The following is an 18,254-nucleotide window of genomic DNA, read 5'->3' as shown; positions in this document are numbered from 1 at the left end:
ATATACATCTCATTACAATAAAAAACCCCACAGTAGTCTGCAGATCCCATTTTCTGCCACTAGATGGCAGGTGTGTTGATAAAAGGCATCAAGAACCCAACAAGTTTAGAAGACAAGCAGCTCGGATATCACCTATGTTGGTAGTTATGAATACTCTTGGGTGATAAATCCTTCCTAGAAGACTATGAAAGCTATAAATCCTCTTCTCCCATCACTTAAACGCACAGAAACTTACACACATAGTTTTACATACTATTCACAGGGGAAGCTATGATTCTCTAAACCCTATTTACAAACTACAGTATCGGAACCTTTGATTTAGCCTAACCCCATCTTTCGAAGATAAAGGACCTGAAGTTCAGAGATGATAACAACATTGCCCGAGGGGGCACAAAGTTAGAAGCAGCCAACACTAAACTTCAGATCTTTATCTGTTGTTGTTGTTGTGTGCCATGGAGTCGATATTCAACTCACAGCAACCCTGCAATGTTAAAACAGAAGAGGGCAATGTTACAGCATAAAATGATGAAAACATAACGACTTTTTATTATGCCTGTTTCTAATACTTCAAATAGTCCGTCTATACATTTCAAACACATCATTATTTCCTCTTCAGCAATTACCATTTTTCTCCACTCTGGTTAGGGGTTTCACTCCTGAAAAGACATCAGCAAGCTCGGTCATCCGCTCCGAGCCTTCCTTCTTAAAATGCTCCCACTTGGCCTGCTTTTCTGAAAGCATCTGCTTGAACATCTGTTGAAGAGACAGAAAAGATTTATTAACATTGGAGAAAATACAAATTAAGTAGACTACTAAGAAAGCCTGAGAGAACCCCAATTTACTACAATATATACAAAGATAACTAAAGAACCCTGGTGGTGTAGTGGTTAAGTGCTCAGCTGCTAACCAAAAGGTCAGTGGTTTAACTGACCAGCCGCTCTGCGGGAGAAAGACGTGGCACACTGCTTCTGTAAAGATTACAGGCGATGAGGTCACTGTGAGTCGGAACCGACCTAACGCAGGAAGTTTGGTTTGGTAAAGGTTAACATTTAACATCACGCCATCCTTGAAATGTTACTTAGGTTCCTTTGGAAGCTCTTGCTTCTTTTCTCAGGGTAGTGTCGCAGGCTAGGACAGGGTCCTGTTTCACGTCTCCAGGGAACCACATTCTTTTTCATTACAGCATTTACCTCAGTTGGCATTTACAGTTCACTGGCGTGACACTGTGATTAATGTCCGTATTCCTCAGTAGACTGAAATGTCCAGTCTTGTGCCTTTTTGCCCACCATGGTATCCCTAGTGACAAATGTTTGCTAAATGTTTAATCTTGTCCCCTTTCTACAAGAACTACCTCAGGCAGCTAGAGTCTGTAGCTTAAATCAGAGACACAGGCGCTAAATCATTGTTACATATTTAAAAAAAAAACTAAGACTTTGGCACTTATTTATTTAATATTTTTACCTCTTTGAGTATAAACTCAAATTGTGCAGTATCCAGCAGCAACTGGAAGAGGATCCTGGGATTGTACCTACAGTCTGTTAGAATCTGGTCCTTGATTTGACGGAGGCGTTTGTTGTTTGGATCACAGGCTAGAAATGGGAAGAGGAGGCTTAGCTATTTATTAAGTGTGTACAAAGTATCTATGAAATACACAATAAATTCTTAAAATACTGACTTTCATTCATTTTAAGCATTTGAAAGTCATAAGTGAAACGTACACCAATGAAATAAATTACAGTACATCATGCTTGGAGTACGACCGAACTGCTGAATGTGACAACTGGATCTGACATGGAATGTCATCCTTGATAGGCTGTGGAGTAAGAAAAGCAAGCTGCAGATCAGTGTTTCCACATTTTGTAAGCATTTTGGGGGAAACGTAAGTATATTTTGTACACATATTATAAAACAATACGTGTATATGTACATATGCATGAGTGTAGTTTATATACACACATTAAAAGGACCAGAAGACAACACTCGCCATATTTTTAATGTGGTTACCACCAGAGAATGGATATGAGGCTTGGAGTGTGAGTGGAGATCAAAGGAAGGTCAGGAAGGGGCTTTCGCCTTTATATTTCTCTACTGTTTAAGTTTTACATGAGCATATATTATTTAAAAAAACTAATGATACAATAAAAATCATAAACACAGAAGGCACCCTTAAACATCATGAAGGCCCAAAGGCATGGCAGGCACTCAGAACTTTGTGGACTATTCACTACCCAGGCATGAAGAGCTTAGGCAAGCAGGCCAAGGTCACAGTGTTAGACAGTGACTGACCCAGGGGTAAAGGCCAAGGACACAGTGTTAGACAGTGACTGACCTGGGGTAAAGGCCAAGGTCACAGTGTTAGACAGTGACTGACCCCGGAGTAAAGGCCAAGGTCACAGTGTTAGACAGTGACTGACCCAGGAGTAAAGGCCAAGGACACAGTGTTAGACAGTGACTGACCCAGGGTTAAAGGCCAAGGAAACAGTGTTAGACAGTGACTGACCCAGGAGTAAAGGCCAAGGACACAGTGTTAGACAGTGACTGACCCCGGAGTAAAGGCCAAGGTCACAGTGTTAGACAGTGACTGACCCAGGAGTAAAGGCCAAGGACACAGTGTTAGACAGTGACTGACCCAGGGGTAAAGGCCAAGGAAACAGTGTTAGACAGTGACTGACCCGGGGGTAAGGGGCAAGGTCACAGTGTTTGACAGTGACTGACCCAGGAATAAAGGCCAAGGTCACAGTAACAGTGACTGGCCCAGGGGTAAAGGCTAAGGTCACAGTGTTAAGACAGTCACTGACCCGGGGGGTAAAACACCAGAGGTGACGTCTTGATTTCTAGGCCAGCCTATTGGCTGCCAAGCTAAACTATTTCAAAGAAAAGAAACGATACATTCAAAGAAATGTAGACAATAAAAATACTGATATTTGTTGAGATTAGTTTATTGGGACAATTATTTATCTCAAAAAGAACAAAAAAGTAGGATATGGCAAGGATACTTACAAGAAAAAGCTACCTGAACTGGAAATAAGACCAAAATAACAAAATTAACAATAGAAACTGTCATTAATTAGCCATAAAGTTCACAGTTGAGTAACACATAAGGTCTTTGGTGCCACACTAGCGTTGTATGTGTGAATTCCCTCATTTTCCCCATCAAATATCATAGATGGCAGGCGAGGTTGACAAGAAGGCCCTTGGTAGTTGCAGTAATATTACATACATATATGCCCACTTTCCTAGATCTCTCCCTCCCTGTCCCCCCTGCCCCATTTATATCACAGGATAGCTGGCATGTGCAGAATGAACTTTGGTATATGAGCACGTGTTACAGGGTATTTTGGGCACTTCAGCTACGGTGAAGCCTGTGGAAGGCCATTTTAAATACTGATTTTTAAGTTATTTCATTGAGAAGGGCTTGCTTTTCATAGGGAACTGCAGAGTTCTGATTTACCATGTATTCTCCAGAACGATCTGGGAAGAAATACACTGGAACTGGTGACTTTGATTACTCAGAGAGGAAAACTTTTTCAGTTTACACTGTCTAACTGAAAAAACAAAATTAAGAAGTTCCACTTGTCTGTATCAGTTCTAATTCAACAAGAAGACTTCTGATATTAATTTACTTTCATTTTTGGATAGGGGACATACTAATCTAGTTGACAGAGAAATACTCTGTATTCCTCAGTGGGCATTAACGATTAGCTAATTAGCTCCTCAGCAGCAACTAGGTTTGGTTCCAGTGTTTCTAGGGTCTGACCATCTCTCTTAAAATCAAACCATAAAGAATTAGAACCAGAGAACTGACAGCACACATCCTACAACCATGGTGACCTTGGGGTCAGTCTTCAATAGCCAATGTTGCCTCAGAGTGTTTCTTTAAGAGCACTTCAGAAGTATCTGAAGCCTAGGCACAATGACCCCAGGAGGTTAATAGTATCTGGTGTGCCTTCTCTCCTGCACACCATGATCAAAACACCATAAAAGCTAAATAAGCAATTATTTTTCTACCTACGGCTCACAACCAGATAGGCGAATAATTTGTCCCTGGTAAATCATGACCTTGTGCAATCAGGTCAGACAACTGGCCAGGCACAAAAATGGAAACCAGATGTGGTTGATGATAAAAGCACAGGCCTCTGGTGAGCCGAGGTTTTCCCTGGCATGGGTGCAGAACCGGGAACCTACTGGCTCGGCTGTCAGGCACAGTCGCGCAGAAGACGAAGATGAGGCTGAGTCAGTGGAAAAGCAGACTCAGTTTTAGGATAGGATAAAGTAAGGGCCTGGATTGTTTATATGCTGGTGAATTTAAGGCTTTTGGTGAAGAAGACTGTAAGCTGAGTCAATGTAGTAAAATCTCAAATTAGAATTAGAATTTATGCCAAAATAAACTCTAATTGACAACAGATCCATTAGATGATTAAAAACTTCAGCCACAGTATTCCTGCTGTGGGTAAATCGTGAATTGGAAAGGGATCTAGGCCAATAAGCAAAATGACGAAAAAATTTAGAAAGTAGTATTTGTGAGAACGGGTTTAAGATGCTGGGGATTTCTAGTCTGAGGGTAGAAGGCTGATGAGAAATCCCACACATTTTCAAAGATACGAAGGCTGAGGAAGTCCAACTGCTGTTCTCACTTCTGACCACTCGCAGGAAGTGGGAACCGATGGGAGCCAGAGTGACTGTGTGGTGACACGTGGAAGAACATCTCGACTGAGGGGTGTGAGATGAGGGGCTTGGGTGCTAACTGAGGGAAGCAGCAGAATAATCTCGTATGGACAGATTTTTTAGAGACATGGTTTTAGCTGAAAGAGCAAGGAAGGGCTGAAAGCTGTACCGTCTCAGGGCGGGTCCTCAAGAAAAGTTTGTTGAATGAAAAACAAAAAGCAGAGGCCTTTCCAGGGCTGCTGAATTGCACCGCTCTGAGGGGGAGGGATATACAGCTCTGGATGACCGAATTAATTTGTTAATTAATGTTGATCAAGCATTTACTAAGTGTAAAGAATTGTGTCAGCTCTGAACAAGCTCAGAGGTGTGACTCAGCCCAAGCAATTTATTTTACAACTACGAAACCAGGAGTTTGGGAGTCAGAGATGCCTTGAGCAGGGAGGTTAAATTTCCTCATATTCCCCAGGACCTAATAGTACCTGACAAAGAACAGCTATTCAGGTATGTTACTGACTTGTCCAAGCTGACACAAAAATGACCGACCTAAAACAGTAACTTGATTCTCAACCAAGGGCTCTCTAACTGCTAAACCACACTGTATCATGGAGTAGATATAAATTCTGAAAGCCTCTCTATGGAGCAATATAAATGGCCGTCTTTCGTGCATTACCTGAGTCTGCTGTATGAAGCATTAGCCATCGGATGGCAACGTTGCAATCTCTCAGGCAATTCAGAAGCCTTGGGATGTTGTCCAGAACCATCTCCTCCCTTAAGCAGCCTTCCTTCAGAAACTGCTGCACTTGCGTGTGCACTCTTTCACTGACAGTAGCGTATCTGCTTGCCTTTGGGGGGAAAACTTGAATTATTTTCAAAGAAAGAAAGAATTATTTATCTTGAAAATGAATCACATTCAAATGAATTCCTTGACACATAATAACATCTCTCTCTACATGAGGTAAATCCTGTTTGGACTCAAGTTTACAAGGCACAAAGGCAGCCGGTTGATTGGGTTTTTTTTTTTTTTTTAAATAATATTTTATTGTGTTTTTGGTAAAGGTTTACACGCAGTTTAGGTTTCCATTCGACATTTCTATACAAGTTGTTCAGTGACACTGGTTACATTGTTCATAATGGGTGAACATTCTCCTTATTTCCTTCCTGGTTGTTCTGTTTCCATCAATCTAGTTTCTCTGCTTCTGACATTCTTTTCTTTGTTTTAAAGTAATTGCTGACTGTTTGGTCTCACATAGGTGGTTTTTTTAAAGAAGCACAGTACCTACAGGTAATATTATTTTTTGAGCCAAGTTGTTATTTAGCTACAAGGTGACCTAAGGGGTTATTATTTATTTATTTTTTAAAACAAATTAGAGGTTCTGTTCCACATTTTTCTCCCATTCTATCAGGGTCCATCTATTGTGGCCTTGATTAAAATGGTCCGTAGTGGTAGCCAGGCACCATCTAGTGCTACTGGTCTCAGAGTAGATGAGGCCATGGTTCATGTAGACTATTTCCCTGCAGACTAGTTTCTTCTTTGAGTCTTTGGTTTCCTTCTTCCTCTTTTACTCCAGATGAGTAAAGACCAACAGTTGTATCTCAGACCGGATGTTTTTAAACAGAGCATTAGAATTAAGAGACTAAATCCTAGTTCTGGCTGTGGCTAAATACGGGTATGACTTTGAACTTAACCTCTGCATTCTGATTTCTTTAAATGTCAGATGGAGAACTGGATCAGGTGACCCCATAGGTCCCTTCTATTCTTAACTTGGATGAAAAGAAACATAAAGGCAGAAACTAAATTGCTTATTCTTCCTATTATTATCGGCTGAAGGAGGCAGAGAAGAGCAGAAATCAAAAGATAAGACTTCTATAGGTATATGAAAGCTAAACTAAACAATGAGCCTCAGTCTTTCAAAACTGAATTTTCAAGCCAGCCTTTTGGCAATCTATTCATTCTCCTTTCCTAAAGGAAGAGTTCAAATAAACTTTAAATGTCATTAACCTAAGTCAAGTTAGTTTAAAACTATCACAAGGTATTTCATCAGAAGACTCTGAAGAAACTTCTTAAAATGTCATAAATGAGAAAATGCAAATGTAGAATGGCTATTTTAGTAATGAAAGATTAAAGCTCTGATGCCAGTAAGTACAGAAGTTCTGTTTTCTCTAATATATTTCCAGGAGGTATGCCAAAATTGAAATTATTTTGTGCATTATTTATGGAATTCAATTTACTTGAATAAAACATGCTGAAGTGTTTGGAGACAACACTGTTCTATCCACAGTGGAAACTCAAAAACCCAGACAGCCAGGCGGGGTGACACGCTGGTTTAGAAATAACAGTTATGCTCCCTAATAAAAGATTTTGTATTTGTTCATCTCTTATACAGGCATTTCCTTCTGCTCTGTGTTCTTGTTAGGGAGACAGGATATCACCGTTTAAATTTTGAGATGAGTAACTTGAGCCTTGTTGCTTAATTAGGGCATCAGAGATGATGAATTTAAATTATAGTGATAGGACGTACTGTGTACATTCAGTTACCATCTTCAACATTCATCCTACTGATAAAAGATATTAATTTCAGATACTGGTGAAATCAGCTTTGCCCATAAGGGCATAGTCTTTAAGCAGGGTAAACTAAGTCAATTGAGACCCTATATCACTGATTCATTTTAGGATCGTCAGTCTTCCTTAGGACATTTACACACATCACATAATTAAAAAATTTATAATAGTCTACCTTATTCGAACATGCAAAATTCACCCTTCGTTAATCACTGCACTAAAACGTCTATGTGGACATTTTCCAAATTCCTTGGGAAATCTACTGTGCTTGTTTCGTACCTCAGATAGGAGGCTTGTGGTTGTTAGAGAATTCTCCCTGGTTAACCAGAACCTGGAGCCCTGGTGGCGCAGTAGCTAAGAGCTTGGCTACTAACCAAAAGGTCGGCAGTTCAAGTTCACCAGGCACTCCTTGGAAACCCTGTGGGACAGTTTTACTCTGTACTATAGCGTCTCTATGAATCGGAACACATTCGACGGCAAAGGGTTTTGGCTTAACCAGGACCTACCTGTTCTCTGACATTGGCAAGGTCCAGGGTATTGTTTAAAGCTGTTTTTGCAGCTTTGTACGGTTCCCAAGCATCTGCTAGATTCACTGTGATTCCCATGTAAATACTAATTACCTGAAAGAGGAGACATTCCTTTAGTATTTGTTAAACACTTACTTCAAGGCAAGGGCCTGGGAGAAGACAACATTATGACACTGCCCATTCCTTCAAGTCAAAGATCGTATTTACTCCATTCCAAAGAGAAAAACAAGGTTTTCCAAAGGCATAGCTAAGTATCCCTCCTATCTGCACTTTAGAACAAGAGTGACAATGTTGCTATTCATGGAAAAATAACCAAAAGAAGGCTTTCTTTTCTTTTCAGTCCACCAGGATGTTTTTATAGGTGTGTATGTAAGCTGGATTTTGACCTTCCGTCAAACTGAAAACGTTTCTGATTAGAGTATTATGGTCAAAACTTCTTTATTAAATTTAGACACATAAAGCCAGACTATCAGTGGCTTCCTCTCAATGGTTCAACTCCAAGCTGATAAGTATGATTCATTTGTGGACAGGAACCATCATCTCCTAATTGAAGGCTGTTCTTCCCCTACTGCCAGTAAAGTGCCTCATCCAGGTCCCTCATCACAGATAATTAATGTGATTCAATAGCTGGTAAGAAGTAGAACAGGACCTGCTGACAATGTGTCTGCCCTTCAAATCTTGGTGTTTCCAATTCATAGTACTTTGTTAAACCCTCCATGTGTAAAGAAAACATTTCATACATATTAAGTTCGCTGAGTCATCTTTATTCTTTAAGAATTAATATTTTTAACTGAAACAAAAACATTAACAAACTTACAAGCACATCCCTACCATAGATAGCCTTAACAGCCCCATTACTGCTGGCTTATAGATAAAACTTAGTATAAAAGTGAAATCCTCATTCACAAAATGACAAATCAGACAAATTTTGCTAGCTTAGATGGATAAAATAGAAAAGAATAAAAAAAAATTATGTAACTTAGTTGCAATCTCTGTAGCTAAGGGAAGATACATTTTAATATGTGGTTTGACCTTGAGAATCTCCATTGTGGAAAAAAACTAACAGGTTCTTCAGGAAATTTTACTGACCGGTTTATTCCTTCATGTTATGATGTATAAAATTCTTAACACAGTAATTTTACCACGGTGATTTTATGTGCCATTATTTATAAAACTATGCCCTCTGGGTAAAAGACCAATAGAATTTAAAGTCAGTATTCTAACAAATAACTCTAATACTAGAGTGAACAAAGGGTACTGTAATACTTGCCCAATTATCTGGAAAGTATTTATCCACTATCTCTCTCATCTTTGCCTGATGGGTGTGCAGAATGGATGGGTCAAAGTAGAGAATCACGTATAGCATAGCAGCTTGATTTGCCAGGGCAGTGCTGCGATGCTCAGGCAACGGGTATGCAGAGACCTGCAACACAGAGCCCACGCCCGGGAGAGTTAGCTGTTGGCAACACTCGAATGTATATGGGCTCCATATAAGTGACCTAGCTCTAGGGCCTATCAGTCTCTCACCAGCCCATCTCCTGTGAGGATCCTGGACACTGGAATGAACTGTGGCATCGCTAAAGCACAGCCTTCTTTCTTACCCCTAATGCCACAATATTCTCTCTTCCTTTTAGCCCGAAAGTTGTCCCATTTCTGTGTCTTTTCCAACACAGATAATGAAGTCAAATGGTAGCTGTCTCTGGTATCTTTGAAATAAGTGAATGGTCCACGTAGTGGAGGGGAGACTGAGACAACTTGCAAATGCTGCAGTACCTTACAGCCCTGCTCATGCCACCTCCTTAGCTGCATTGCCTGGTCTGCCTTTGTGGCCTGCTGCCATCTTGCTAGTCCTGCTACACACTCCAAGACACCCTGTGCTTCCCCACCACAACGTTCACCCGGCTTTATCATAACTCCTTAGCTGTCTTCTTTCCTAAGCTACAAGCTCATTATGGGTAGGGACCATAGCCTGCCTTCTTCCGTGACGTCCCCAGAACTCAGCACGTGAACTGGCACATAACACACACTCAGTAACTCTTTCTTGAATGCCTAATTAAAGAAGTGCAACTTCTTTGCAAATACGGTTCAAATCCCATCTCCTCCCTAAAATCTCTCATTCTAACAAAATTAACATCCCTCTTTCCGCTACCCTCCTGTAACATAGCTCAAGAGGGTTTACATGGTTTCTAGCTGTTCTTCCTCTTTTGAGCAAGAAGGAAGGAAAGGAGTAACTGAGAAGGAAAGTGAAATCTGCCTCTTAAACTATTAAGATCGTAACAGATTTATTCCCCACCTGGTTGTAAATATCATCAGATCTGAGTCGACCAATGACCATACTAATGAACAAGTCACTGATAGGCACTCTCTGGAAATAGCTCTCAGGATAGTTGGGTGGTCTTTTGGCTCCTGGTTGGCTGGAATAGCCTGTACTTCGAAGCAGCTTACAAATATCGTCCATGTTTGAATCAGCAGAAGATCGGGCAGCACTGAGTCATATTCACAACAGGAAAAGACCAAACACACCTGCATATCAGAAACTCAAAAATACAGCAAGGCACAAGAATTCCAGTACAACCCGACTACAGTTTTAGACATGATCATGAGTCAATTTATATCATTAAGATACAAAATCATACTTTCAGAAAGCCTATTATAATATGGCAAACTTACAAGATGTGTATTAGTTCTACGTAAAAGCCCACAGTCTCTTTACCAAAATCCTTGGGTCTGGATTCATTTTGTAATACAGCATTTTTCAAATGTAAGAAAGTAATGTGGTGCACACATCATACTTAATACTCCAGCAGGGTCTGAGTTGGCATCCCACAATCGACACATTAGTATTTCTACAATAAAATTTATGAATATGCACACAAATGAGACAAATAGAAACTATATAGCTTCACATTTGTTCTGGTCAGGTTTTGACTCCAACTGATTTGAGCTTAGATCAGGTTTTGCTGCCAAAGGAGTTACTGTGTGCCTGTGTTTTCAAAGCTCTCTGGATTTCAGGACTGTAGATAAAGAATGTGAACCTGTACCGACATTTCACAAATTAAAAAATAATTCTAAAAAAAATTACGTCATTTTAAAGTAGGATATATACTAACTGGTTTTCAGTGGCAAGCTGCTGCTTCTACAGACATCTAATACAAACATCCATGCTTTTAAGGGTGGTTTAGAACAGCAATCCCTGAAAGAAATGAACTAGCCTCAAAGAACTGTAGACTTGGCCATGACCTCCTCTTTACACAAGAATCTCTGTTATGCAACACTGACTTGCAATTGTGCAGTGTCATTTTAATAACAGATGTTCACATTCCAATGAATTAATAACTGTGCCCCCAAAAGGGCAAAGCCATATTTTCGACGGTATGAGCTTGATGAAAAAAAAATTTTTTTCTTCTTCTTTACATTATTTGTTATTTCTGTCTTTCAAGGTACTTTTAGAAATACAGGCAAGGGTATTCCAATTTCCTTTAAAAACGCAGATGCAAAATAGCTTGTGGTCAGGCTGAGCAGATGCACTGTGCATACTGGTGGGCACTCCCCTCACATCCTGATAAAGCCCACAGACTAGTGGAGTAACCTAGCACTGACCTGCTGCAGGGCGGCTGCAGGACCCGGAGCAGCTGAGTGGATAATGTCCTCAGACAACCCCCTCTCTTGTCCTATTTATTTTGTGCTAATCTGTAAGCTTGAAAATGGTCATTCTAGTCTGGAAGTTCCTAACGGATGCCTGCTCACTGTCTGCTGCTTCTCAGAATCTTCCGTATTTCTAACTTTGACCTTGTATCCAGATTTTGACTCGTTCGTTCAACAAACTAAAAACCTGTATGCTGGGTACTGGCACTAAAAAGTTGGTTGGGGGCTCCTGTTTTCAAAGCCCTCCTTCTTGAAGAGCTACACCTCTAAACAGACATAAGCAACCCACAGCTGTGGATGTGAGCTTTTGTTCAGCTTTTGTTTCTAAGCATGTGAGACTTCACTTCCAACCTGACCCTGAGTGGTAACTTTCCAAAGTCAACCTGAAATGACAATAGAAAACTCATTTAATTCCCTTATGTCCTGCCAAGGAGTAATATTAGAAAACTTAAAAAAACCCAAACCCAAAACCAAAAAGAACATTCATAGTGCTGCTGTGTGCCCTCAAGTCAATTCTGATCATAGCAAGCTCGCGGGACAGGGCAGAGCTGCTCCACAGTGTTTTCTGGGCTGTAATCTTTATGGTTACAGATTGCTAGGTTTTTCTCTCACAGGTCCGCTGGCTGGGTTTGAACTACCAACCTTTCAGTTAGCAGCCGAGAGCTTAACTATTTGTGCCACCAGGACTCCTTGGATTTCCAAAGTTCTTTAAAATTTATTTTCAGTGTTAAGGAAATTCAGCTTCCTTTTTTTTTTTCTTTAAACTGAGATACTATTATGGATATAAGAATCTACACGGTATAGTAATAGCCTATACTATATAGATTATTATTATTTATATATAAGAATGGTACAGTGGTTAAGAGCTCAGCTGCTAACCAAAAGGTCAGCAGTTCAAATCTACCAGTCGCTCCCTGGAAATGCTACAGGGCAGTTCTACTCTGTCCTATAGGGTCACTATGAGTTGGAATCAACTTGATGGCAATGTGTTTGGTTTTTGGTATACAGATCATACAACATATAGGTTATTATGATATAGGGAGCCCTGGTGGTGCAGTGGTTAAGAGCTTGGCTGCTAACCAAAGGGTTGGCAGCTTCAATCCACCAGCTGCTCCTTGGAAACCCTATGGGGCAGTTCTACCCTGTCTTATAGGGTCACTATGAGTAGGAACCAACTGGATGGCTATAGGTTTGGTTTTTTTCCTTTTCTTTTTGGTTTATGATGTATGCGCTATAATAATTGTTAAATTCTTACAATATGCTCAAAAGAAATGAGATTCTCATACTTCTTCCCCCAGCCAATACTGCTGCTGTTCACAATAAGAGCACCATGGAAACATGCAATGCATTTTACCAATAGCAGGGCTTTTGGAGTGTGCGGTCCTAGCCCAGAGATACCTGTATCGGTAGTAAGAAACCAGCATTCTCTCTCTGACTTCTCCTTCAATCTTTTGGTCAATGACCAGCAGCATCACTCCATATAAGTACAGTGCTTCACACTATGAAGAAAAAAAGACAATGGCCTAAATCATAGGCACATGTACTCTTAATGGACTGAAGTTGTTTATGGTTAGCAAAAATCAATTTGCTGACATCCCTCCTAAAAGCTCGATATTGCAAGGAGAATGCAGGCTTCCTTGAAGGGCTCTCACCTGTACAGAATGGGCTTTGAAAAGTTCACGCAAAAGAAGTTTTAATTCACAGTGATTATCTTTCAGCCGACCTGTTTTTGGTATTTTGCTTAAGGTATCAAAATAGAATCCCACTATTATAAATATCTCTTTATCATGAAGTCATTCATTTATTTAATAAAATTTCTTCAGTGATCTTTTTTTACTAGCTACCAGGCCAGATGTCAGGAATACAAAAGATAAAGATAGGGTTTTTACACTGACAAAGTTCATGACTGCTACTTAGTCTTCTATTTACTTGTAATTTTGTTTACAGTCTACTATGTTTTAAACTCAGATACAGGCCTGCCAGTTAGAAGACAGTTAACGGCTTATTTTGCATCTCTTTAAAGACCAGTGTTCTGTATGTACTTGGGACTTGAGACAAGGAAAGTGATGCCAAGTGTGATACTACTGAACTTCTGTTTTGAATGGTCACTATTACTTACTAAAAGCTGTTTTCCATCTTCATTGAGAAGCACAGTTTCTAAGGTCTGCTGAATGTAAACACCTTCATTGAGGTCATCTAGATATCTGAAAAGGAAACCATAAAGCAAATCACTCACTGATAATACGAACTTTAACGTTTTTGAAGAAGAAAAGATCTTTTAAAGACAAGGCAGGATACCAGGTATTCTGGCCTTTAACTAATTCATGGTCCTTCATGCTCTTAATAGGGTCTTGCGAATAGGAATTCATAGTGATTTAGGACCATAGCTTGATATTTATGGCTAATCCAAGTAAAAGGAATTATATTCTAGTCCTGATTTATGAATTACAAATGTTTCAGGAATAATGGCATAAGAATACATAATAAAAAACTAAAACAAAAACCCATCGCCGTCAAGTCGCTTCCAACTCACAGCAACCCTACAGGACACAGTAGAACTGCCCCACCGGGTTTCCAAGGATTCGAATTGCTGACCTTTTGGTTAGCAGTTGAACTCTTAACCACTGTGCCACCAGGGCTCCAAGAATATGGAATAGCTAGTTTAATGAATAATAAATAATGAATTAAGAACTATAGAAATCAAAGACCTAAATAAAAATCTAAAACGATAAAGATCATAGAAGAAAAAATACGGACAACACTAGGCACCGTAACACATGGCATAAATAATATACAAACCATAACTAACAATGTAAAAACAACAGAAGAGAAACGAGATAACTGGGAGCTCCTAAAAATCAAACACGCTCATCAAAAGTCCGCACCAAGAGAGTAAAAAGAGAACCTACAGATTGGGGAAAAATTTTTGGCTGACATATCCAATAAGGGTTTAATCTGTAAAATCTAAAAGATACTGCGACACCTCAACAACAAAAAGACAACCCAATTAGAAAATGGGCAAAGGATATGAACAGACATTTCACCAAAGAAGACATTCAGGTGGCTAACAGATATATGAAGAAATGCTCATAGCCATTAGATAAATGCAAATCAAAACTGCTACGAGATATCATCTCACCCCAACGAAGCCGGCACTAATCAAAAAAACACAAAATAATACATGTTGGGAGAGGTTGTGGAGAGACTGGAACACTTATGCACTGCTGGTAGGAAAGTAAATGTTACAAAATGATACAACCACTTTGGAAAATGATTTGGCACTTCCTTAAAAAGCTAGAAATAGAGGTACCATAGATCCAGCAATCCCACTCCTTGGAATATATCCTAAAGAAATAAGAGCTGTCACAGGAATGGATACAATGGAATAATATACAATGATAAAGAGCAATGATGAATCTGTGAAATATCTCACAACACAGATTAATCTGTAGGACATTATGCTAAGTGAAATTAGTTAGCTGCAAAATGACAAATACTGTACGAGTCCACTATTATAAGAATGCAAGAAAAGGTTTAAACGCAGAAGAAAGCATTATTTGATGGTTATGAGAGTGGTGAGGAAGAGGGAGGGAAATTCGCTAACCGTATAGCAGACAAGAATCATCGTAGGTGAAGGGAAGGACAACACACAATACAGGGAAGTCAGTACAACTGGACCAAAGCAAAAACTAAGAAGTTTCCTGAACACAATCAAACACTTTGAGGGTCAGAATACCTGGGGCTGAGCCTGGGGACCACGTTTCAGGAGACATCTAGGTCAATTGGCAGAACAAAGTTTATTAATGTTCCACATCCCACTTTGCTGTGTGGTGTCTGGGGTCTTAAAAGCTAGGGAGTGGCCATCTAAGATGCATCAATTGGTCCCAACTCACTTGGAACAAAGAAGAATGAAGAACAGCAATGATACAAGGAAAATACTAGCCCAAGAGACAAAAGGTCCACTAAATCAGAGACTCCATCAGCCTGAGACCAGAAGAACTAGACGGTGCTTGGCTACCACCAATGACCACCTTGACAGGGAACACAACAGACAATCCCGGATGGAGCAGGAGAAAAACGTGCAGCAGAACTCAAATTTATGTAAAAAGACAAGACTTGAAGGTCTGACAGAGACTGGAGGAACCCCTGAAGCCATGGCTGCAGGATGCTCTATTAACTCAGAACTAAAACCATTCCCAAAGCCTACTCTTCAAAGATTCGACTGGACTATAAAACAAAAAATAATACTCATTAGGAGTGTGCTTCTTAGTTCAATCAGATACGAGAGACCAAATCGGAGGCTCCTGCCTGGAGGCAGGAGGAGAAGGCAGGAAGGGACAGGAGCTGGCTGGCTGGACCTAAGAAACCCGGGGTGGAAAGGGAGAGTATGCTGTCACATTGTGACAATGCTGTCACAACCAATGTCACCTAACAGTGTATGAATTTTTGCATGAGAGATTGACTTGAGCTGTAAACTTTGACCTAAAGCACAATAAAAACGGAAAAAAGAAGAAAAAAAAAAAAAAAAACTGTGGAAGAGACAGGAAGTTAACTGCAAAAAAACTTCTATATATTTTTTTACTTCTCATACCTAATACTTGAGAACACAATTACAAACTACCGGGTTGAAAGCCATATGACTTAGTATAAACCAAAATTATTCTGATACCTCACAAGCAAAGGAAATTATCATAAAATTCTGAAATACTTAAGATGACTAGTGCCACATACGATTTGGTATGATGTAAGCTAGTAAGTGGCGCTGTTACTCACACATGTCCTAGTGTGTCCCTTCTCCCTCTCCTCTACTGACAACCAGAAGAAGCTATGACTAAATGAATCATACCTGTTTAAGTCTACAATGTATTTATGCACACTCTGAAATGCTAAATAAAATCTGGTCACAATTTCGATGTTGTTTTCACGAAATTCTTCATCTAAATCCTGTAGCTCTGGCTTAGCTTCCAGTTTGCTTTCCCATAACTCTGGACCCTAAGAAGAGAAACAGATTTATGTGCAAAGGTCAATAAAAGCATACTTGCTGGTCATAATGCCTAAACAGTCCTTTAAAAAACTGTTCTTATGCTTTAAAAGGGATATCAGAAAATGTAAAGCAGAGCAAATGAAAGTAATGAAGATAACAGAAGCCTAGATATAAAAACTTGTTGAAGGAAATGGATTTGAAATGTAACCAAGATTAACATGCATTTAAGCTTGGGGCACTTCACTGTGAAATGTATTATTTCAAAGTTACTTTTTTTTTTTTTTAATTTTATATTGTGTTAGGGCTTCTATACAATCAACAAAACCAAAATAGCTATATCCAATTTTCAAGTTAGTAACTGATACTAGGTTTCGTTCAAAAGCTTTCCTCTTCAACTCTTTCTCCATAGTTATTCAATCTCTCAGAGTCTCATGGTTTCCAGACAGCAGTTTTAGTAGAAAGGGCAGTTGTAAAAATGCAGTCGAGGAAGATTACCTTAAAATAGCTGAAATCAAATATGATATCACCATATTTCTGTTGGTCGGCTCGGTCCTTCAACCTGAACACAGCAGGAATAAACTCAGAGAGCCTCAAAAGTTCAGCAATGATGGCGTTGCCACAGGAAACAATCCTCAGGATTGCTTGGCCACAGAGGTTGTTCTCAGCTAGAAAATCCAACATAGTGAGGGTGGCCAGCTACTCTCCTCACCAGTGGGGATGTCTAGTTGGCTTCAGGGCTGGAGCCTGAAGATCATGAAATGAAACCAGGGCTGCTCATAGACTAGCTGCTCCATCAAAGAACCTGTATCCAAAATTAAAAAAAAAAAAAAAGAAAGTCATCATTTTTAAAGGAAGCATGTGTGTATACATACGTAACACATACATGAAATTTTTCTTCCAAACTTACTAGAAAAATTGCAATAAATAAAGAGTTTTGCTATGGAACTCATGTTTTGCATGCGGCACTCTGGGCTTTTTCAATCCTTTACACACTTCTCCCTTTAAGAAAAGACGTGACGTTGCTGATGACCTGGCTTGGGAGAAGGATCCACTGGGCACGTGTGGTTCTAAGTACCCTCAATTGCACAACCTCTTCCGTACTGTTTGTTATATTAGCAAGTAATTGCAAGCAATCTAAATGAAGCTGGGAGAAGCATCCCTGTACAACATTTTAAGGCATTTGTTCAATTCTTTCCTGGAGATGGAATTGCAGGGTTATGGCATAAACACGTTCAAGACTCCTTTTAAAAATACAGATGCTGGGTTCTCCAAAATGTCGTGAAGATGGTTTATAAATACTAAATCAAAGCGGTCCACAAGTCTCCTCTCCTACAATTTAGCACTCAGGCGTTTAGCACTGCCATTGGGATCGGTTACTTGTATTCCGCAGCACTGAATGAGAATGCTTACAGCACTTAGCATACTGATACTGTCACTATGGCTAACAGGTTGTTCTCCTGCAATTTCTTGAAGGCAAGGGTTGCTCTCCTTTATTCAAGCACTCCTTGCTGAGTACCTCTCTGCCAGGCTGGATGTAACAATGTTTAAGCAACTACATTGCAATGCAGCGGTTCTCAAACCTGGCTGAATCACAGTGTCATCTGGGGTCATGGGGTTTGTGGTGAAGTAGGTTAGAGGCAGTCTCCTATTTTTAACAAGTTCCCTGGATGATTCTGATGTAAAGCCAGGATTGACAAAGACTGATCTTGTGGAAGACTGCAGCAAATAAATATAAAATGACGATATTCGCCTCTGTATCCTCTGTGCTTAACTCACTCCCTGGCATTGATGCACACGACAATTACATAAAAAATAACATGAGGGATATGAGAGGTGACGCCTGCCCCCTCCAGCTGCTTATAATACTGTTGAG

The 18,254-nt window shown here is 39.9% G+C and overlaps 1 protein-coding gene across 1 annotated transcript in view; it reads right to left on the bottom strand.

Annotated features, from left to right (window-relative positions):
* WASHC5 (WASH complex subunit 5) overlaps positions 1–18,254 on the bottom strand; it is a 66,765-nt gene that overhangs the window by 42,677 nt on the left and 5,834 nt on the right. The window contains exons 2-11 of the mRNA XM_049854336.1: positions 16,877–17,183; positions 16,244–16,389; positions 13,517–13,601; positions 12,796–12,896; positions 10,046–10,238; positions 9,023–9,175; positions 7,732–7,845; positions 5,336–5,507; positions 1,462–1,589; positions 624–753 (exon numbers count right to left, since the gene is read on the bottom strand). Coding sequence (XP_049710293.1) covers positions 624–753; positions 1,462–1,589; positions 5,336–5,507; positions 7,732–7,845; positions 9,023–9,175; positions 10,046–10,238; positions 12,796–12,896; positions 13,517–13,601; positions 16,244–16,389; positions 16,877–17,062 — 1,408 coding nt within the window. The 5' untranslated portion in view covers positions 17,063–17,183. The remainder of the gene's footprint in view (positions 1–623; positions 754–1,461; positions 1,590–5,335; positions 5,508–7,731; positions 7,846–9,022; positions 9,176–10,045; positions 10,239–12,795; positions 12,897–13,516; positions 13,602–16,243; positions 16,390–16,876; positions 17,184–18,254) is intronic.

This window comes from Elephas maximus, chromosome 15 (assembly GCF_024166365.1).
Source record: "Elephas maximus indicus isolate mEleMax1 chromosome 15, mEleMax1 primary haplotype, whole genome shotgun sequence".
NCBI classification, from domain to species: Eukaryota; Metazoa; Chordata; class Mammalia; order Proboscidea; family Elephantidae; genus Elephas; species Elephas maximus.
This window is presented reverse-complemented; position numbering and strand designations above follow the sequence as displayed.